General features: G+C 49.0%; 1 protein-coding gene across 4 annotated transcripts in view; it reads right to left on the reverse strand.

Moving 5' to 3' along the window:
* Positions 1 to 22,960, reverse strand: part of NHSL2 (NHS like 2) — a 407,780-nt gene that overhangs the window by 261,053 nt on the left and 123,767 nt on the right. The window contains exon 1 of one of the 4 annotated variants that reach the window (XM_077465166.1): positions 13,887 to 14,412. The exons of the other annotated variants lie outside the window; for them this stretch is intronic. Within the exon in view, the coding sequence (XP_077321292.1) occupies positions 13,887 to 13,923 (37 nt within the window). The 5' untranslated portion in view covers positions 13,924 to 14,412. Of the gene's footprint in view, positions 1 to 13,886; positions 14,413 to 22,960 lie in introns of those variants that run through there. 4 annotated transcript variants of the gene reach the window in all.

A 22,960-nucleotide genomic window follows, 5' to 3' on the forward strand; every position in this document is an offset into this window, starting at 1 on the left:
ATAGCAAGTGTTGCGCTTAAATGTGTGCTCACAATGATAGCAAGGGAGTTAACGTCACTGGAGATGTGTTTGTGGTGGCTGGACTCGGTGGTGTCGCAGACGTCCGGACACAGGGCTGTGAGCCTTATGACCTGAAAAGACTGAATAAGTTATGCCAAGATGCGTGCTTGCTACGATTGCAAGAAGTTATGCTAGGATGCGTAGTTAGCTAGGTTGAAAAGACAAAAGTCCACCCAGCCCACGACAAAATCAACAATTTAGACAAACAACATTGCACAACCCGACACACCCAATGCTATCCCCACAGCTGATCCAGAGGAAGGCAAAAAACCCCCGCAGAGCATGCTCTAATTAGCTACAGCAGGAGAAAAAATTCCTTCCTGACCCCTCGAGCGGCAATCAGATTTCTCCCTGGATCAACCTACCTACAATATAGCACCCCGTTATACTACGTACGTTAGGAAAGTATCCAGGCCTTACCCAGCAATGCACTGAGCCAGCCAGAACTGCCTGCCAGCAAGGATAGTACTATGTTTGTGCCTGGGGCTTGCTAGCGACAACTGCAAAGTTTATGCTAGGATGTGTGCTAGCAACCATTGCAAGAAGTCTATGCTTGGATGCGTGTTTGCAACGATTGCAAGAAGTTTATGCTTGGATGTGAGTCTGCCACGATTGCAGGGAGTTATGCCTAGAAGTGCTTGCGGTGACTGCAGGATGTTTGTGATTGGATGCGTGCTAGCAACAAGCTTGCACAAAGTTGTACTTGGATGCGTGCGAAATGAATCCGATATGAACCGGATGTAGGTGTGAAATGAATCCTATGAATTGGTTATGTGATAAATCCGACCCAAACGATCGTGGAGTAGATGAAATGAATCCGATATGAATTGTTGAGTTATACCCGTGAGGCTGAAATGACGGGTGCGGATTAATGCGTTGCTGGTTTGAGGGATTTGAGTTGGTAAGCGATGAATATGTGAAATGAAATAAATGAAATGTTTGCCGTGATATAGACAAGAATTGGTATGTTATGATTAACGATGAGTTGGAACCGCGGAGCACAGAACGAAATGAGGTCAAGACAACTGGGGCATGCCTAGAGGAATCAGTGCATGGAGGGTGCTACTGGACTCGACTGACCTGTAAACACAAAGGCAAAACCAGTTGAGAACTCCATACCTGTCACAGACAACTGGCCAAATGGTGACTCCTAATGGGAGTGGTGAGCTTTGAAATGAAACGAAATTACATAAAATAAAATGAAATGAGACAAACAAACACAATGAAATGTTTTTTTTTTTTCCATATATTTTTTTTTCTCTATATATATATATATATATTTAATTTTCCCCCCCCCCTTTTTTTTTTTTTTCTATCATTATTATTTTTTCCTTTTCCCCCCTTTTTTTTTCTTTTTTTTTTTTTTTTAAATGAAATGAAATGAGACGAACAAACATAAACGAAATGTTGCCTTTGATGAGAACCTGCCATGGCAGAAGCGCAGCTCGGTCGTGTCACCGGCGCCACTGACAGCGAGCCGGACTCTGGAGCATGTACTGAAATGAGGCAATTAGTGAAATGAGGCCAAATGAGCATGGCCCCCTGTCTAGAACCCGAATTTGTAAAACAACTGAGTTTGAACCGAGGTGCAGGAGGTGACAGTGAGATGAGTGAAATGAGTGAATTCGCCATGATAGAGGCCCGAATCGCCATGCCGTAACTTTGCGACTGAGCACGAAACGGACTCTGGAGCATGTACTGAAATGAGGCCAGTCCTGGGGCACGCCGAGACGAATTAGAACATAGGCGTGACTATTCGTGTCGGAGCGTGATAGGTGAAACGAAATGATACCCATGACAAAGACAGGGATCAACGGCTGCGCTCAAGAATCAACGGTGAACCCTGTCTCTGGAGCATGTACTGAAATGAGGCGAAGCAGCTGGGCACACCGGACGAATCAATGCACATAACTGTGACAGGATTCGAATCGGAGCGTAATAAGTGACATACCGTGACAGAGACCGGAATCAACGACTGGCCCACCGATTCGGTAAAGAATCCGTCTCTGGAGCATGTATTGAAATGAGGCCGTCAACTGGGGCACACCGGAGCGAATCGGTGCATCGGAGATGCGACTAGATTCGAATCGGAGCGCGACTCGTGACCGAAATGAAATGAAATGATTGAAATGATCGAAAATGATTGAAATGATCGAAAATGATTGAAACAATTGAAATGATCGAAATTCTCCGGTTAGTTAGAATTTAGAACGTCTGTTTGGGAATTTTCGAAATGATCCGAACGATTCGGACGTAGAGACCCGTGATTTGGTCGGTATGCGGAAGGTTTGAAAAATGAAATGCTCGATGTGGTGTCATGAACGAGTGACCACGACTTCTTACGAGAAGAATGAAATGAAATGCCATGATTAAAATGATTGAAATGATTGAAATGAGCCGGTTAATTAGAATTTAGAACATCTGATTGGGAATTTTCGAAATGATCCGAACGATTCGGACGTTTCAGTAGAGACCAGTGATTTGGTCGGTATAGCGGGTTTGTGAAATGAAATGCTCGATGTGGTGTCACGAACGAGTGACCACGACTTCTTTCGAGAAGCAAGGAGCACAAATGTTTAGAGGTAACGGATGCGTGAAACAATATCGGAAAAATACGAAGGTGACATTTCAGCGAGTGGTTCGTGAGTTCAACGGATCACAGTTTAGTGACATGAAATAACATGAAATGAGAAATGGGAGCGGAAGCCCTACCCGTGACAGCCGAACCAGATGCGTTGCACGATACCGGCAAGTTTTCGAGTATTGCGACACTCAGACAAATACACAAACGCTCACGACGGCAAAAACCGACTGTAACACGAGGATGAAGACAGGACTTCAATGAAGACGGAACTCACGAACACTGCACTCATTCTATCGAACGGTCTTGAATAGTCGGCCCTAGATCTGTGACGTAGCAACCATTGCACACAGGAACCGACAAGGAACACAGCAGAATGGGCTGATTAAATACCCCTCCGGGCTCCTCCCATAAATTCCGGCCACCGTACTGGCAGATAAGGAACACAGCTGAACGGGCTGATCAATTACTCCTCCGGGCTCCTCCCATAAATTCAGGCCACCATACTGGCCTTTTAACATATATATATATATATATATATATATATATATATATTATATGTATTATATGTATTTTTTGTTTATTTTTTATCAGACACCCTAGAGCAGTGATGGCGAACCTTGGCATCCCAGATGTTTTGGAACTACATTTCCCATGATTCTCATGCACTCTGCAGTGTAGATGAGCATCATGGGAAATGTAGTTCCAAAACATCTGGGGTGCCAAGGTTCACCATCACTGCCCTAGAGAATAGAATGGCGATCGTTGCAATATTTTATGTCACACCGTATTTGTGCAGCGTTCTTACAAATGCAATTTTTGTGGGGAAAAAAATACACTTTTTGAATCTAAAAACAAAACAAAAAACATGTAAACATGGGGGTGGAGAAGGCGCCAAAAGTGGTGTAGATACCCACGGATGGCTCGAGTATCTATGTCCGGAAGTGGGAGCAAAATACCTGTACTAGACAGGTGTCTGCTGCCCCCTCCTTCCTGAAAGGTGCCAAATGTGACACCGGAAGGGGGGGAGGAACCAAGAAAGCGGAAGTTCAATTTTTTGTTGGAATTCCACTTTAAGGCCGGAAGGCGGAAGTGATGTCAGAAGACCTCCAAGGGCATAGAGCCGAGTGGGGGGGGGGGGGGGGGGGGGCAAGTGAACTTGGTGCAGATTTGTTCACGTTAAGGTCATTATAAAGGACACGGTGGCACTCTTTACATCTGGAGGAAAAGAGCTTTAACCTACACATATGGAAAGGCTTCTTTACAGTAAGAGCTGAGAAAATGTGTAACAGACTTCCTTAGGAGCTAGTTTTAGTCAGTTCAAATGATTGTCTCAAAAATCTTTCTAAATACACAAAATATAACTGGATAGTAACATTTAGAAATAATTACACCAGGGATTGTTGATCCAGGGAATATCTGATTGCCTTGTGGGAACAGAAAGGATTCTTTTCCTCCACACTGGAGTAAATTGGATTATGCTTTATAGGGGTTTTTTTTTTTGCCTTCCTCTTGATCAACTATGAGTGTAGGGTTCTATATATGGACCAAGAATCTGTGTGTGAGCTGCTCAGGCTGTATGGGAATGAAGTCCCGGCCGGAAAGGGAGCTCATCTATGCTCCAGGCAATGGTAGAGAGTGACTAGGTGTCCCGGGAGCCCCACGTCAAGTCAAGACCTGCTGTGTGATGGTGAATGCCACGTCCGCCAGGCCACGCCCCAAATGCGTTTCACTTTGCCCATCCTTAAAGGGTTTGTAAAGCTTTGTTTTTTTATTTTCTAAATAGGTTCCTTTAAGCTAGTGCATTGTTGGTTCACTTACCTTTTCCTTTGATTTCCCTTCTAAATGTTTTTTTCTTTGTCTGAATTTCTCACTTCCTGTTTCTCCTCAGTAAACTTCACATCATCATCCGAGCGGTGTTTAGTCAGCCAGAACAGCTTACTGAGGAGGAACAGGAAGTGAGAAATTCAGACAAAGAAAACAAAGGGAAAAAACATTTAGAAGGGAAATCGAAGGAAAAGGTAAGTTAACAACTATGCACTAGCTTAAAGGAACCTATTTAGAAAATAAAAAACGAACCTTTACAACCCCTTTAAGTAAGCTCTGGTGGGTGGAGTTAATCACATTGGGGGCGTGTCCTGTGGGGGGGGGTCCAGGCTCAGACTACCATTCACCATCATACAGGTCTTGACTTGATGTGCAGCTCCCAGGATACCTAGTCATTCTATATATGGAGGTTTTCTATTTATTACGTTTTTTTTTGATTGGTTGAACTAGATGAACTTGTGTCTTTTGTTATTATGTAGAGATAAAATTGCGTGACAGAATCTTTTTTTAATTAAAAAAAAAATATTTCCTTGGAACCTGATTGGGTGTTGCTGGATATACAGACTAGATCTTTCAGTGACTCATAGCCATGGGGTGAGATCAGTTTCCATATACCGGTATGAAGATATGTCTATTCCTTATTTCTTCTTTTACTTTAAAATGTGAAAATACAGTTTTTCTATTGCTATGGAAACAGAGCATGTCATAGTTCTCTCTTTCCTCCTGCTCCTCCGATGATGAATTTGTAGATGAGCTAAACTGGTCCACCCACCTATTTCATTGCGTCTTCCCGTCATAGGGATAGAGCATACACGGCCTCACAAAACAAGTGCCAATACAGCACATATGGATATCCATTGATTATTGATTACTTATGGAACTACTATAGTCTTGGTCCTTGTAGCATTATTTCTCTGTCTCCTCTGGCATAAAGTGTACTGTGATACAATATAAGGGCAAGGGCATGTAAACCCAGAGCTGTGCCGAGGGCAGCAGCCACCAAAGGTGGCCATTTTTTTTTTGCTCTTCTTTCCTGCTTGGCTACCAGCATTCTGGCAGCAGTGCCACACAGCATCATCGGTCGCTAGGAAGCTGGCAGCAGGGTTGCACAGCGTCATGGGTTGCTAGGAAGCTGGCAGCAGGGCCACACAGCATAATCAGTCACTTGGAAGCTGACAGCAGGGTTACACAGCATCATGGGTTCCTAGAAAGCTGGCAGCAGGGTTACACAGAGTCACCGGGTGCTAGGAGGCTGGCGGCAGGACCGCACAGCATAATTAGTTACTAGGAAGCTGACAACAGGGTTTCCCCCGCATCATGGGTTGCTAGGGAGCTGGTAGCAGGGCTGCACAGTGTAATCGGTCTCTAGGAAACTGACAGTAGGTTTGCACAGTGCCATTGGTTCATAAAAAGCTGACAGCGGGGTTGTACAGTGTAATAGGTTGCTAGAAAGTTTGTAGCAGGGTTAGACAGTGTCCTCAGGTGCTAGGAGGCTGGCGGCAGGGCCAGACAGCATAATCAGTCACTAGGAAGCTGATAACAGGGTTGCACTGCATCATGGTTTGCTAGGGAGCTGGCAGTAGGGCTGCATTGCATAATCGGTCTCTAGGAAGCTGACTGTGACAGCAGGTTTGCACGGTGCCATTTGTTCCTAAAAAGCTGGCAGCAGGGTTAAGCAGTGTCATTAGGTGCTAGGAGGCTGGTGGCAGGGTTGCACAGTGCCATTTGTTCCTAAAAAGCTGGCAGCAGGGTTAAGCAGTGTCATTAGGTGCTAGGAGGCTGGTGGCAGGGTTGCACAGTGCCATCTGTGATTAGGAAACTGGCAGCAGGGTTGCACCGCATCATGGGTTGCTAGGGAGCTGGCAGTAGAGCTGCACTGCAAAATCGGTTGACAGCAGGTTTGGACAGCGCCATTTGTTCCTAAAAAGCTGGTAGAAGGGTTAAACAGTGTCATAGGGTGCTAGGAGGCTGGTGGCAGGGTTGCGCAATATTATGGGTTGCTATGAAGCTGGCAGCAGGATCGCACAGTGTCATGTGCTAGGAGGCTGGTGGTAGGGCCACACAGCATAATCAGTCACCAGAAAGCTGACAGCAGGGTTGCACCACATCATGGGTTGCTAGGGAGCTGGTAGCAGGGCTGCACAGTGTAATCGGTCTCTAGGAAGCTGACAGTAGGTTTGCACAGTGCCATTGGTTCCTAAAAAGTTGACAGCAGGGTTGCACAGTGTAAGAGGTTGCTATAAAGCTGGCGGCAGGGTTACATCATACAGTGTCCTGTGTTAGGAGGCTGGTGGCAGGGCCACACAGCATAATCAGTCACAAGGAAGCTGACAGCAGTGTTGCACCTCATCTTGGGTTGCTAGGGAGCTGGCAGTAGGACTGCACTTCAAAATCGGTCTCTAGGATGCTGACAGCAGGTTTGGACAGTGCCATTTGTTCCTAAAAAGCTGTCAGCAGGGTTAAACAGTGTCATCAGGTGCTAGGAGGCTGGTGGCAGGGTTGCACAGTTCCATCAGTGACTATGAAGCGGGCTACAGGGTTGCATAGCGTTATTGGTTGCTAGGGAGCTGATGGCAGGGTTGCACAGTATTATGGGTTGCTAGGAAGCTGGAAGCAGGATCCCACAGTGTCATGTGCTAGGAGGCTGGTGGAAGGGCCGCACAGCATAATCAGTCACTAGAAATCTGACAGTAGGGTTGCACCGCATCATGGGTTGCTAGGGAGCTGGTAGCAGGGCTGCACAGTGTAATCCGTCTCTAGGAAGCTGACAGTAGGTTTGCACAGTGCCATTGGTTCCTAAAAAGTTGACAGCAGGGTTGCACAGTGTAAGAGGTTGCTAGAAAGCTGGCAGCAGGGTTACATCATACAGTGTCCTGTGTTAGGAGGCTGGTGGCAGGGCCACACAGCATAATCAGTCACTAGGAAGCTGACAGCAGGGTTGCACCTCATCATGGGTTGCTAGGGAGCTGACAGTAGGGCTGCACTGCAAAATCAGTCTCTAGGAAGCTGACAGCAGGTTTGGACAGCACCATTTGTTCCTAAAAATCTGGCAGCAGGGTTAAAAAGGTGTCATCAGGTGCTAGGAGGCTGGTGGCAGGGTTGCACAGGGTTGCATAACGTTATTGGTTGCTAGGGAGCTGATGGTAGGGTTGCACAGTATTATGGGTTGCTAGGAAGCTGGCAGCAGGATCACACAGTGTCATGTGCTACAGTGTCATGTGCTAGGAGGCTGGTGACAGGGCCACACAGCATAAGCAGTCACTAGAAAGCTGACAGCAGGGTTGCACCGCATCATGGGTTGCTAAGGAGCTGGTAGCAGGGCTGCAAAGTGTAATCCGTCTCTGGGAAGCTGACAGTAGGTTTGCACAGTGCCATTGGTTCCTAAAAGCTGACAGTGGGGTTGTACAGTGTAATAGGTTGCTAGAAAGCTGGCAGCAGGGTTACACAGTGTGATCAGGTGCTAGGAGGCTGGCGGCAGGGCCACACAGCATAATCACTCTCTAGAAAGCTGACAGCAGGGTTGCACCGCATCATGGGTTGCTAGGGAGCTGGCAGCAGGGCTGCACAGTGTAATTACAAATTATACAATCCTATACCCACAGTTGATCCAGAGCAGTGGTCTCCAAACCACTTGCTTTTATCTGGCACTTGGAGCACTATTAATCCCACTGACAAAACTATGGGGTATAATTCTTGCCACTGATACCAACAATGAAGGACTATTCCTCCCACTGACACAGATGATGGGGCACTATTCTTCCCACTGCCACCAGCGATGGGGTACTATTCCTCCCACAAACACTAATGATGGAGAACTATTCCTCCTACCGACATCAACAATAGGGGCATAATTCTTGCCACTGACACCGATAATGGAGGACTATTCGTCCCAATGACACCAATGATGGGGCACTATTCCTCCCACTGACACCGATGATGGGGTACTATTCCTCCGACTGATACCAATGATGGGGCACTATTCCTCCCACTGACACCAGCAATGGGGCACTATTCCTCCCACTAAAGCACTGACATTTTCTACTACCACTGGCCATAGTCCCCCCCCCCCCCCCCAAGTCTAAAGAACAGTTAACTGGCCCTTTATTTAGAAAGTTTGGAGACCCCTGATCCAGAGGAAGGACTGTGGAAAAAAATCCCAAGTGCAACTTTTTTCACAATAAAAAGTCTCACGATCTGCTCCAAATAATTACTGGTAAAGAAAATTAGTTATTCGGTCCAATAGAAGTGCACAGTATTGTGCCAGGAGGATGATGATGTGAGACAGTTTCCCATTCCAATATGCGTCAAATAGTTTTTTGGACACGCAACGACATCACGCCAATCATATCCTGGCTTTACACTAGTAGAATTTCATTAAAAAATTTAGTTTTAACCACTTGCCTACTGGGCACTTTTACACCCTCCCCGCCCAGGCCAATTTCCAGCTTTCAGCTGTCACACTTTGAATGATAATTGCGCGGTCATGCAACACTGTACCCATATGACATTTTTATCATTTTTTGAGACAGAGCAATTTTTCTCCTTCACTGATGGGCACTGATGAGGCAGCACTAATATGCAGCACTAATGGGGCTGCACTGATATGCGACACTGATGAGGCCGCACTGATATGTGGCACTGATAGGCTGCACTGATATGTGACCCTGGATGAGGCTGCACTGATATCTGGCACTGATGAGGCTGCACTGATATGTGACACCAATGAGGCTGCACTCATATGTGACACTGATGAGGCTGCACTGATATGCGGCACTGATGGGTACTGATATGCTGCACTGATGGGCACTGATGAGGCGGAACTGATGGGCACTGAACAGGCTTCACTGATATGTGGCAGTGATATGCTGCACTGATGGGCACTGATGAGGCTGCACTGATGGGCTCTGATGAGGCGGCACTAATGGGCATTGATGAGGTGACACTGAACAGACTTCACTGATATGCGGCAGTGATATGCTGCACTGATGGGCACTAATGAGGTGGCACTGATGGGCACTGATGAGGCAGCACTGCTAGGCACTAAACAGGCTTCACTGATATGTGGAAGTGATATGCTGCACTGATAGCCATTGATGAGGCTGCACTGATGAAGCTGCACTGATATGCTGCACTGATGGGCATTGATATGCTGCACTGATGGGCACTGATGAGGCGGTACTGATGGGCACTGATAGGCGGCACTAATAGGCACTTATGGTGGCACTGATAGGCGGCACCGATAGGCTCTAATGAGGCTTCACTGATGAGGAGGCACTGATGAAGCAGCAGTGATGGGCACTGATAGACAGCACTGATGGGCACTTATGATGGCATTGATAGGGGCACTGATAGGCATCCATGATAGGTGGCACTGATAGGCACTGACGGGCATCACTGATGGGCACTGATTGGCAGCACTGGTGGGCACTGTTGGGACTGCACTGATTATCAGGACACTGATGATCAGTGCCCTAATTATCAGTGTAGATATCCCCTGTGTGGATTTGCTGGTTATCCGCTGTCAGCGCGAGTGGAGAAATGATAGCGGATAACCTGTAAATCCTGTCTACACTGTTAATCAGCTGTGATTGGACACAGCTGATCACATGGTAAAGGGTCGCCCTGATTGGCTCTTTACCCCCATCTGTGATCAGCTGTGTCCAAAGGATGCAGCGATCACAGATTACTGCTAATGCTCTCTGTAGGGGGCGCACAGGAGGACGTCATATCAAAGTGTGACCTCGCCGTCATTCGGCTATAGCGCGGTCGTAAAGGGGTTAGGAATGTTCGTTCAATTTTCTAGCCATAGTCGGCGTTCAAATTCGGCCGTTGTGGCGATGGAAACTTTTTGACAAAATGTGGTTCTCGTTTGGGAAAGTCCATTCACTCCAAAATCAAATATTAAAAGCAATTTTTTTTTAGTAGATTTTTTTAAAGTACTTTAAATGACATACGTCAGGTCATCGAATGTACTGAGAATTTTGGTACAAATGTTCCTTAGAAAATGTAAAAGCTTTAGGTTTATCCTTTTTTTTTCTCTTTTACTTTATGTTGGGCACAACCAAAAGGCTCTGTGCACACAAGGAGGTGCAACCTTTGCGTCGCGCTTAGGGGCAGCCCCATGTGCAAAAAAAACGCAAAAAAAATATCCCTACACCGTTTTCAAACTCTGTGCCAAATCGCGTGGTACTGCAGTAGAGTGTGTATTGGCGCGCGTGAACGTGCGCGCATTTGCAAGCTGCGTGGGTGCTGCGCGGCTGCCAAAGGGCAATGCATTCTATTTGCTGCAGGAAAGTATGCAATTTTGCGCACTTTCCCGCAACGCACTACTGACAGTAAGTCCTATATTTCATTCAAGACATTTTGGTCATGGAGGAATACATAAAAATACGACAAATGCCGGAACTGTTGCGGAATGTTCTCTTCCCGGATGTTCGTTGGATTTGACATTTCCCAATGAGGTTTTTGAGACAGTTAAAATTTCAGTTGTCAGCTCATCCTACAAGATCAGTAAAAATACTATCCTCTGTGAAATCCCAATGAATGTTCAGAGCGGGGATATGCTGCGCATGAAAGGTATGCTTTGTTACATTGATTCCAATATGACAGATACCGGGTGACTGAAGTTAATTTCAAGCCCAACCCACTACAGAAAACTACAGCATGGGCAGAGACAACATTGGTCACCCTGCACAAGGATAGAGAGCTGAGCTGTTGGAAGAACCCAGCAGGCCCCACCCACTACAGAAAACGAAAGCAGGGGCGGAGACAAGACCAGTCTCCCTTCAGAAGTAGACAGAGCTGAGCTGTGGGAGAGACACAGCAGGCCCAATCAACTACAGAAAACTACAGCAGGGGTGGAGACAAGACCAGTCACCCTGCACAAGGAGAGAGAGCTGAGCTTTGGGAGGGGCTCAGCAGGCCCAACCCATTACAGAAAACTACAGCAGGGGCAGAGACAAGACCAGTCAACCTGCACAAGGAGAGAGAGCTAAGGTGTGGGAGGGGCTCAGCAGGCTCCACTCACTACAGAAATCTACAGGAGGGGCGGAGGCAAGATCAGTCACCCTGCACAAGGAGAGAGAACTGAGCTGTGGGAGAGGCTCAGCAGGCCCCACCAACGGTGGAAAACTACAGCAGGGGCAGCGACAAGACCAGTCACCCTGCACAAGGAGAGAGAGCAGAGCTGTGGGAGAGACTCAGCAGGCCCCACACACTACAGAAAACGACAGGAGGGGGGTGGAGACACGACCAGTCACCCTCCACAAGGAGAGAGAGTAGAGCTGTGGGAGGGGCTCAGCAGGCTCCACCCACTACAGAAAACTACAGCAGGGGTGGAGACAAGACCAGTCATCCTGCACAAGGAGAAAGAGCTGAGCTGTGGGAAGAACGTAGCAGGCCCCACCCACTACAGAAAACTACAGGAGGGGCGGAGGCAAGGCCAGTCACCCTGCTCAAGGAGAGAGAGCTGAGCTGTGGGACGGGCCCAGCAAGCCCAATCCACTACAGGAAACTACAGGAGGGGCGGAGACAAGACCAGTCACTCTGCACAAGGAAAGAGAGCTGAGCTGTGGGAGGGGCTCAGCAGGCCCAACCCACTACAGAAAACTACAGCAGGGGCGGAGACAAGACCAGTCAACATGCACAAGGAGAGAGAGCTAAGGTGTGGGAGGGGGTCAGTAGGCCAACTCACTAAAGAAAACTACAGCAGGGGCAGAGACAAGACCAGTCACCCTGTGCAAGGAGAGAGAGCTTGGCTGTGGGAGGGGCTCAGCAGGCCCAACCCACTACGGAAAATTACAGGAGGGGTGGAGACAAGACCAGTCAACCTGTACAAGGAGAGAGAGCTAAGGTGTGGGAGGGGCTCAGCAGGCCAACTCATTACAGAAAACGACAGCAGGGGCGGAGACAAGACCAGTCACCCTGCGCAAGGAGAGAGAGCTTGGCTGTGGGAGGGGCTCAGCAGGCCCAACCCACTACGGAAAACGACAGCAGGGGCGGAGACAAGACCAGTCCCCCTGCACAGGGAGAGCGAGCAGCAGTCTTCATTAGAGGAAATTAAATTGCCAGCAAACCAAAATTGTGTCTCCATTGGGATCAGGCGAGAAAGATAAAAGTGCAGGATGGATAATACTGCCCAGGAGGAATTTTCACACTGGATTACTGCACAGATCTTAAAAAAAATACATAAAACACACTTACCGCTTTCCTGTAAATCTGCACGCACGTTCTTTCTGTGTGAATGGGGGCAAAATCAAATGTTTTTAGGTGATTTTCTCTCCAGGCCGAGCATTATTTATTCATACAGCAGCGAGCAGGAAAATACCGCACTATGGCCACTAGATGGAGCTGGTGAGCGAAGGGGGTCTGTTTATTCAAAAAACTGCAGGGCAGGAGAGAGATTAGCAGTGAGCCGTCTTTATTACAGGATGTTGATTGCAAATTTACTTACAAGAAGGACACTGATAGGAGGAGAGAGATTTACACAGCTCTGCTAGGCGGATGACACTGCTTTCTACAATTATCAGATATTGAAGAAGGAATACAGTGGTCTCCTTTCTTCCAGCCTGCTGATTGGACAGTGAAAGAGCAGTAGCAGACTGTTGAGATTACCCTCTGCTCTCTCTCTCCATTATCTAGCTATCTATTTTTTTATCTTCATAAATCTTTCTATCATTTACCTATCTTTCCATCGAAAGAAAGATTGATACAAATAAAAAATGATAAAACAAAAGATAGCTAGCTAGATAGATAGATAGATAGATAGATAGATAGATAGGTAGATAGATAGATAGATAAGATTGATAGATAAGAGAGATAGATAAGATCGATAGAAATAGATAGATAGATTAGATAGATAGATAGATAGATAGATAGATAGATAGATAGATAGATAGATAGATAGATAGATAGATAGACAGAGATAGATAGATATAGATAGATATTGATATAGATAGAGATAGATAGATATTGATAGATAGATGTAAATGATTATCTATCTATCTAAATCAATAAATCTTTCTGTCATGTACCTTTCTTTATATCTGTATCAATTTCTGTATAAAGAAAATTAACTGATAGAAAGAATGATACACATAAAAAATTATAGAACGAAAGAGAGAGAAAATCATATCTATCTATCTATCTATCTATCTATCTATCTATCTATCTATCTATCTATCTATCTATCTATCTATCTATCTATCTATCTATCTATCTATCATATTTAATCTCTTTCTATTTCTCTGTCATTCTTTCTATCAAATACATTTCTTTATTGAAAAATTCATATAGATAGATCGATCGATCGATAGAATGATGGGTGGATTTGTAGACAGACAGATATAATATATAGAAGGAAATACAATCTAGCACACGGTATAAAAATAATAGAAGGATTCTTTCCCCTCCGTCTTACCTTTGCCCCGTGAGAGACTTATCAGCATTTTCTCCATCCCGGGAGACCCCTATAACGTCCGATCCGCTCTCTCCTAGAAATTCCGCCGTCCTCACACAACTCCTTTTTTTTTTTACCTTACAAACTTTCAATCGCAAATTCCCAAAAACCGAGGATTGTACCGAGAGGGACAGCTGTCTATGCTGTCGTCCCCCCCTCCTCCGGAGCACCCAGCGCTATCGATGGAGATAGATAGATAGATAGATAGATACATAGATAGATGACGGGCAAGGAAGGGTGGATCTATGGATGTCGGTCCTCCGGTTATCCTTCCATGATGTTACTTTGTATCCATCCTCCTCCAATGAGCGATGGGTCTCCTGTAGTCGCAGGCCGCAGATGGAGCGCAGACATGAGATGCATTCAGATGGGGAGAGGAAGGGAGGCTCATGCTCTGTGGATGCGTCTCCTGATCGCTGGTCCTCTGAGCGGCTGGAGGGATATCTCAGTGGCTGGGAGAAAACATGGGGGGAGGAGAGGAAGGCAGCAGGAACTCTGCTATTTTATTAAACGTCTCTCCCTAACTATTGTTTCCCCCTCCCTATGTTTCCTTCCTTCACATAACGTAGTGTTTTCCTCCTCACACAGCCCACTCTCCAATGTGCTCTGATCTCTCATCTCATACATTATCTGGATATAGAATACAGCTCAGGCTACCATATAGAAGGATGGACGCGCATGAGCCCGATGCATTGCAATTCATTTAAAAAAAATGTTTTTTCATTTAAATACATTCCGTAATAGCCACAAAGGATATAAATCCACTTTGTGTGCACCAAATGCCTTTGCAAACCCAGATTTTAACTTGTAACGTTAGCCATGAACTGTGCTGAGAGTGGCGCTGTGGGAGGGGCTAAGAAAGCCCCACCCACTACAGAAAACTACAAGAGGGGTCGGAGACAAGACCAGTCACCCTGCCAAGGAGAGGGAGCAGCAGTGACTGGTCAGTGTTAGAGGAAGTCGCATTTCAAAGTGCATACATGTCCCGACAGGCTCCACCTACTATAGAAAACTACAGCAGGGGGCAGAGACAAGACCAATCACCCTGCGCAAGGAGACAGCAGAGCTGTGGGAGAGGCTCAGCAGGCTCCACCCACTACAGAAAACTAGAGGAGGAGCATTAACAAGACCAGTTACCCTGCACAAGGTGAGAGCTGAGCTGTGGGAGGGGCTCAGCAGGCCCCACCCACTACAGAAAATGACAGGAGGGGCATTAGCAAGGCCAATCAACCAGCACAAGGAGACATCAGAGCTGTGGGAGGGGCTCAGCAGGCTCCACCCACTACAGAAAACTACAGGAGGGGCATTAACAAGATCAATCACCCAGCAAAGGAGACATCAGAGCTGTGGGAGGGGCTCAGCAGTCTCCACCCACTACAGGCTGCCTGCACAAAATTACAGGAGGGGGCAGAGATGAGACCAGTCACCCTGCGCAAGGAGACAGCAGAGCTGTGGGAGGGGCTCAGCAAGCTCCGCCCACTACAGAAAACTACAGGAGGAGCATTAACAAGACCAATCACCCTGCACAAGGTGACAGCTGAGCTGTGGGAGGGGCTCAGCAGGCTCCATCCACTACAGAAAACAACAGAAGGGGGCATTAACAAGATCAATCACCCGCTGCAGGGAGACATCAGAGCTGTGGGAGGGTCTCAGCAGGCTCCACCCACTACAGGCGGCCTGCACAAAACTACAGGAGGGGGCGGAGAGGAGACCAGTCACCCTGCATAAGGAGAGGGAGCAGCAGGGACTGGTCTGTATTAGAGCAAGCCACATTGCAAACATGCATACAAGTCCCGGCATGCTCCACCCACTATAGAAAACTACAGGAGGGGGCGGAGACAAGACCAATCACCCTGCGCAAGGAGACAGCACAGCTGTGGGAGGGGCTCAGCAGGCTCCACCCACTACAGAAAACTACAAGAGGAGCATTAACAAGACTAATCATCCAGCGAAGAAGACATCAGAGCTGTGGGAGGGGCTCAGCAGTCTCCACCCACTACAGGCTGCCTGCACAAAACTACAGGAGGGGACAGAGACGAGACCAGTCACCCTGCGCAAGGAGATAGCAGAGCTGTGGGAGGGGCTCAGCAGGCTCCACCCACTACAGAAAACTATAGGAGGAGCATTAACAAGACCAATCACCCTGCACAACGTGACAGCTGAGCTGTGGGAGGGGCTCAGCAGGCTCCACCCACTACAGAAAACGACAGGAGGGGCCTTAACATGGCCAATCACCCTGCGCAAGGAGACATCAGAGCTGTGGGAGGGGCTCAGCAGGCTCCACCCACTAAGGCTACCTGCACAAAACTACAAGAGGGGGCAGAGACAAGAACAATCACACTGCACAAGGAGACAGCAGATCTGTGGGAGGGGCTCAGCAGGCTCCACCCACTACAGAAAACTACAGGAGGAGCATTAACAAGACCAATCATCCAGCACAAGGTGACAGCTGAGCTGTGGGAGGAGCTCAGCAGTCTCCACCTGCTACAGGCTGCCTGCACAAAACTACAAGAGACAAGACCAAGTCTAACACAGACCAGTCACTGCTACTCCCTGTACAAGGAGAGGGAGCAGCAGTGACTGGTCTGTGTTAGAGGAAGCTACATTGCAAACATGCATACAAGTCCCGGCAGGCTCCACCCACTATAGAAAACTACAGGAGGGGGTGGAGACAAGACCAATCACCCAGCGCAAGGAGACATCAGAGCTGTGAGAGGGGCTCAGCAGGCTCCACCCACTACAAACAAAATGCAGGAGGGGCATTAACAAGATCAATCACCTGCCCCAAGGAGACATCAGAGCTGTGGGAGGGGCTCAGGAGTCTCCACCCACTACAGCCTGCCTGCACAAAACTACGGGAGGGGGCGGAGACGGTCTTTTTTACAGGAAATTAAATGACTAAATTTATGTCTCCATTCGGATCAGGCGAGAAAGATGAAAGTTCAGGATGGATAACACTGCCTAGGAGGAGTTTCCACACTGAATTAATTGCACAGATCTGGGGAAAAAATGCTATAAGGTTAGTTTCTCTCCGGGTCAAATGTTACTTATGCATACAGAATAAACCAAGTTAGGAAAATTTCGCACTATGGCCACTAGATGGAGCTGGTGACCAATGGGGTGTATTTATTAAAAAAAATTAAAAAAATTGCAGAGCTATGAAATTGTATGCACCTTTGCTCTGCGCAAGTACAGGCATATTTGAATGGTACTAGTCCAGATCGAATGTTAGTCATTCATACAGAATAGTGTAAATCAGGAAAATACTGCTTTATGGCCCCTAGATAAATAAATATTGAATTCCTTTAATCATCAGCACCATCTAGTGAGCATAGTGTGGCATTTTCCTGATTCACTCTATTCTGTATGAATGAATAACTTTCAATCTGGAGGTAATATAGCCCAATGACATTTAGTTTTGGCCCCTTTGCACAGAAGAACCATACATGCAGTTTCTAAGGACAGGTAGGACTGTAAATGTTTTATAACCCCTTCCCGCCGAGCGTACGCAGATGTGCGTACTCGGCTTTCGGGGGTTATACCGGGATGATGCCCGCACCTGTACTTTTAGACCCCCGATCCCTCCATAAAGAGTACCTGTCACCACCTATTACTGTCACAAGGGATGTTTACATTCCTTGTGACAGCAATAAAAGTGATCAAAGTTTTTATTTTTTTAAAAACAATTTATTAATTTTAAAATAAGAATTTTTTTTTTTAAAGCGCCCCCGTCGCCGCGAGCTCGCTCAGCAAAGAAGTCGCAAGAACGCATACGGACATGTTTGGTATCTATTTACTCAGTGTAACATCATCTTTCACATTATGCAAAAAAATTGGGCTAATTTTACAGTTTTTTTTTTTTTTTAATTAATGAAAGTGTCCCTTTTCCCAAAAAGTTGCGTTTAAAACACCGCTGCACAAATACCGTGTGACATAAAATATTGCAACAATCACCATTTTATTCTCTAGAGTCTCTGCTAAAAAAATATATATAATGTTTGGGGGTTCCATGTAGTTTTCTAGCAAAAAATATGGATTTTAACTTGTAAACACCAAATGTCAAAAATAGGCTTAATCATGAAAGGGTTACATATGTCACAAAGACTGACATTAGAATACGTCTGCCTCTTCTATTGGTATTTGCCATTCCTGGAGTTCAGCTTGAAATTCTAGAGCTCTTCAATGGTACAATACAGTGCAGCGCCTGATGTGAGACTCTCACACCGGAGGATCTAGTCCCTGGTCAATGGATAGAAAACCTTGATGGGGTGCGGGAGAACAAATGTGACAGTAGATAGGGGACTGAGTATACACAGTGATAGCAATACTCTGCTAGTATACAGTATTTAGGATTTCATGCTATTATACTATAACAAAATCATGGCTTGGATTCTGTGATAAGGAACTTTGTATTGGGGGGGGCTTTGTGTAATGGGGTCACTGCGATTGGGGGAACCTGAAATGGGGTCTTTGTGTGATGGGGGGGACTCTGTGAAGGGGGGGCATTGTGATTGGGGGAACCTGGAATGGAGACTTTGTGTAATGGGGGCACTGTGATTGGGGGAACCTGGAATGGAGACTCTGTGATGCGGGATACTGTGATGGGGGGACTCTGTGAAGGGGAGCTCAGTGATTGGGGGAACCTGGAATGGGGACTCTGTGATGCGGGGCACTGTGATTGGAAAACATGGAATGGGGGGGCACTGTGATTGGGGGAACCTGGAATGGGGACTCTGTGATGCGGGGCACTGTGATGGGGGGGACTCTGTGAAGGGAGCACTGTGATTGGGGGAACATGGAATGGGGACTCTGTGATGGGGATACTGTGTGAAGGGGTGACTGTGATTGGGGGAACCTGGAATGGGGACTCTGTGATGTGGGGCACAGTGATGGGGGGACTCTGTGAAGGGGGGGCACTGTGATTTGGGGAACCTGGAATGGAGACTCTGTGATGCGGGGCACTGCGATAGGGGGACTCTGTGAAGGGGGGCACTGTGATGGGGGGACTCTGTGAAGGGAGCACTGTGATTGGGAGAACATGGAATAGATGGAATGGGGACTCTGTAATGGGGGCACTGTGATTGGGGGAACCTGGAATGGAGACTCTGTGATGCGGGGCACTGTGATGGGGGGACTCTGTGAAGGGGGGCACTGTGATTGGGGGAACCTGGAATGGAGACTCTCTGATGCGGGGCACTGTGATGGGGGGACTCTGTGAAGGGGGGCACTGTGATGGGGGGAACATGGAATGGGGACTCTGTGAAGGGGAGGACTGTGATTGAGGGAACCTGGAATGGGGACTCTGTGATGTGGGGCACAGTGATGGGGGGACTCTGTGAAGGGGGGCACTGTGATTTGGGGAACCTGGAATGGAGACTCTGTAATGCGGGGCACTGTGATGGGGGGACTCTGTGAAGGGAGGGCACTGTGATGGGGGACTGTGTGAAGGGGGGGCACTGTGATTGGGAAACCTGTTATGCGGACTCTGTGATGCGGGGCACTGTGATGGGGGGACCCTGTGATGGGGGCACTGTGATGGGGGGACTCTGTGAAGCGGGGCACTGTGATTGGGGGAACCTGGAATGGGGACTCTGTGATGCGGGGCACTGTGATGGGGACTCTGTGATGCGGGGCACTGTGATGGGGGACTCTGTGAAGGGGGCACTGTGATTGGGGGAACCTGGAATGGGGACTTTGTGTAATGGGGACACTATGATGGGGGGACTCTGTGAAGGGGGGCATTGTGATTGGGGGAAACTGGAATGGAGACTTTGTGTAATGGGGGCACTGTGATTGGGGGAACCCGGAATGGAGACTCTGTGATGCGGGATACTGTGATGGGGGGACTCTGTGAAGGGGAGCTCAGTGATTGGGGGAACCTGGAATGGGGACTCTGTGATACGGGGCACTGTGATTGGAAAACATGGAATGGGGGGGCACTGTGATTGGGGGAACCTGGAATGGGGACTCTGTGATGCGGGGCACTGTGATGGGGGGGACTCTGTGAAGGGAGCACTGTGATTGGGGGAACATGGAATGGGGACTCTGTGATGGGGATACTGTGTGAAGGGGTGACTGTGATTGGGGGAACCTGGAATGGGGACTCTGTGATGTGGGGCACAGTGATGGGGGGACTCTGTGAAGGGGGGGCACTGTGATTTGGGGAACCTGGAATGGGGACTCTGTGATGCGGGGCACTGCGATAGGGGGACTCTGTGAAGGGGGGCACTGTGGTGGGGGGACTCTGTGAAGGGAGCACTGTGATTGGGAGAACATGGAATAGATGGAATGGGGACTCTGTAATGGGGGCACTGTGATTGGGGGAACCTGGAATGGAGACTCTGTGATGCGGGGCACTGTGATGGGGGGACTCTGTGAAGGGGGGCACTGTGATTGGGGGAACCTGGAATGGAGACTCTCTGATGCGGGGCACTGTGATGGGGGGACTCTGTGAAGGGGGGCACTGTGATGGGGGTACTCTGTGAAGGGGGGCACTGTGATTGGGGGAACATGGAATGGGGACTCTGTGAAGGGGGGGACTGTGATTGAGGGAACCTGGAATGGGGACTCTGTGATGTGGGGCACAGTGATGGGGGGACTCTGTGAAGGGGGGGCACTGTGATTTGGGGAACCTGGAATGGAGACTCTGTAATGTGGGGCACTGTGATGGGGGGACTCTGTGAAGGGAGGGCACTGTGATGGGGGACTGTGTGAAGGGGGGCACTGTGATTGGGGGAACCTGGAATGGAGACTCTCTGATGCGGGGCACTGTGATGGGGGGACTCTGTGAAGGGGGGCACTGTGATGGGGGTACTCTGTGAAGGGGGGCACTGTGATTGGGGGAACATGGAATGGGGACTCTGTGAAGGGGGGGACTGTGATTGAGGGAACCTGGAATGGGGACTCTGTGATGTGGGGCACAGTGATGGGGGGACTCTGTGAAGGGGGGGCACTGTGATTTGGGGAACCTGGAATGGAGACTCTGTAATGTGGGGCACTGTGATGGGGGGACTCTGTGAAGGGAGGGCACTGTGATGGGGGACTGTGTGAAGGGGGGGCACTGTGATTGGGAAACCTGTTATGGGGACTCTGTGATGCGGGGCACTGTGATGGGGGGACCCTGTGATGGGGGCACTGTGATGGGGGGACTCTGTGAAGCGGGGCACTGTGATTGGGGGAACCTGGAATGGGGACTCTGTGATGCGGGGCACTGTGATGGGGACTCTGTGAACTGGGACACTGTGATGGGGGTACTCTGTGAAGGGGGGCTCTGTGATTGGGGGAACCTGGAATAGGGACTCTGTGATGCGGGGCACTGTGATGGGGGACTCTGTGAAGGGGGCACTGTGATTGGGGGAACCTGGAATGGGGACTTTGTGTAATGGGGACACTATGATGGGGGGACTCTGTGAAGGGGGGCATTGTGATTGGGGGAACCTGGAATGGAGACTTTGTGTAATGGGGACACTGTGAAGGGGGGGCACTGTGATTGGGGGAACCTGGAATGGAGACTCTGTGATGCGGGATACTGTGATGGGGGGACTCTGTGAAGGGGGGCACTGTGATTGGGGGAACCTGGAATGGAGACTCAGATGCGGGGCACTGTGATGGGGGACTCTGTGAAAGGGGGCACTGTGATGGGGGACTCTGTGAAGGGGGGCACTGTGATTGGGGGAACCTGGAATGGGGACTCTGTGATGCGGGGCACTGTGATGGGGGACTCTGTGAAGGGGGGCACTGTGATTGGGGGAACCTGGAATGGAGACTCTCTGATGCGGGGCACTGTGATGGGGGGACTCTGTGAAGGGGGCACTGTGATTGGGGGAACCTGGAATGGAGACTCTGTGATGCGGGACACTGTGATGGGGGGGCTCTGTGAAGGGGGGCACTGTGATTGGGGGAACCTGGAATGGGGACTCTGTGTAATGGGGACCCCATGAAGGGGGGGCACTGTGATTGGGGGAACCTGGAATGGAGACTCAGATGCAGGGCACTGTGATGGGGGGACTCTGTGAAGGGGGGCACTGTGATGGGGGGAACCTGGAATGGGGACTCTGTGAGGCGGGGCACTGTGATGGGGGGACTCTGTGAAGGGGGGCACTGTGATTGGTGGAACCTGGAATGGAGACTCTCTGATACGGGGCACTGTGATAGGGGGACTCTGTGAAGGGGGGCACTGTGATGGGGGGACTCTGTGAAGGGAGCACTGTGATTGGGAGAACATGGAATTGGGACTCTGTGATGGGGGGACTCTGTGAAGGGGCACTGTGATTGGGGGAACCTGGAATGGAGACTCTGTGATGAGGGTCACTGTGATGGGGGCTCTGTGAAGGGGGGCACTGTGATTGGGGAACCTGGAATGGAGACTCTGTGATAGGGGGACTCTGTGAAGGGGGCACTGTGATGGGGGGGACTCTGTGAAGGGGGCACTGTGATTGGGGGAACCTGGAATGAGGACTCTGTGATGTGGGGCACTGTGATGGTGGGACTCTGTGAAGGGAGCACTGTGATTGGGGGAACATGGAATGGGGACTCTGTGATGGGGGACTCTGTGAAGGGGGGGACTGTGATTGGGGGAACCTGGAATGGAGACTCTGTGATGCGGGACACTGTGATGGGGGGGCTCTGTGAAGGGGGGCACTGTGATTGGGGGAACCTGGAATGGGGACTCTGTGTAATGGGGACACCATGAAGGGGGGCACTGTGATTGGGGGAACCTGGAATGGAGACTCAGATGCGGGGCACTGTGATGGGGGGACTCTGTGAAGGGGGGCACTGTGATTGGTGGAACCTGGAATGGAGACTCTCTGATGCGGGGCACTGTGATAGGGGGACTCTGTGAAGGGGGGCACTGTGATGGGGGGACTCTGTGAAGGGAGCACTGTGATTGGGAGAACATGGAATTAGGACTCTGTGATGGGGGGACTCTGTGAAGGTGCACTGTGATTGGGGGAACCTGGAATGGAGACTCTGTGATGAGGGTCACTGTGATGGGGGCTCTGTGAAGGGGGGCACTGTGATTGGGGGAACCTGGA

Source organism: Lithobates pipiens, unplaced genomic scaffold, assembly GCF_037356315.1.
Source record: "Lithobates pipiens isolate NorthernLeopardFrog02 unplaced genomic scaffold, aLitPip1_a1.2 Scaffold_1, whole genome shotgun sequence".
Taxonomy (NCBI): Eukaryota; Metazoa; Chordata; class Amphibia; order Anura; family Ranidae; genus Lithobates; species Lithobates pipiens.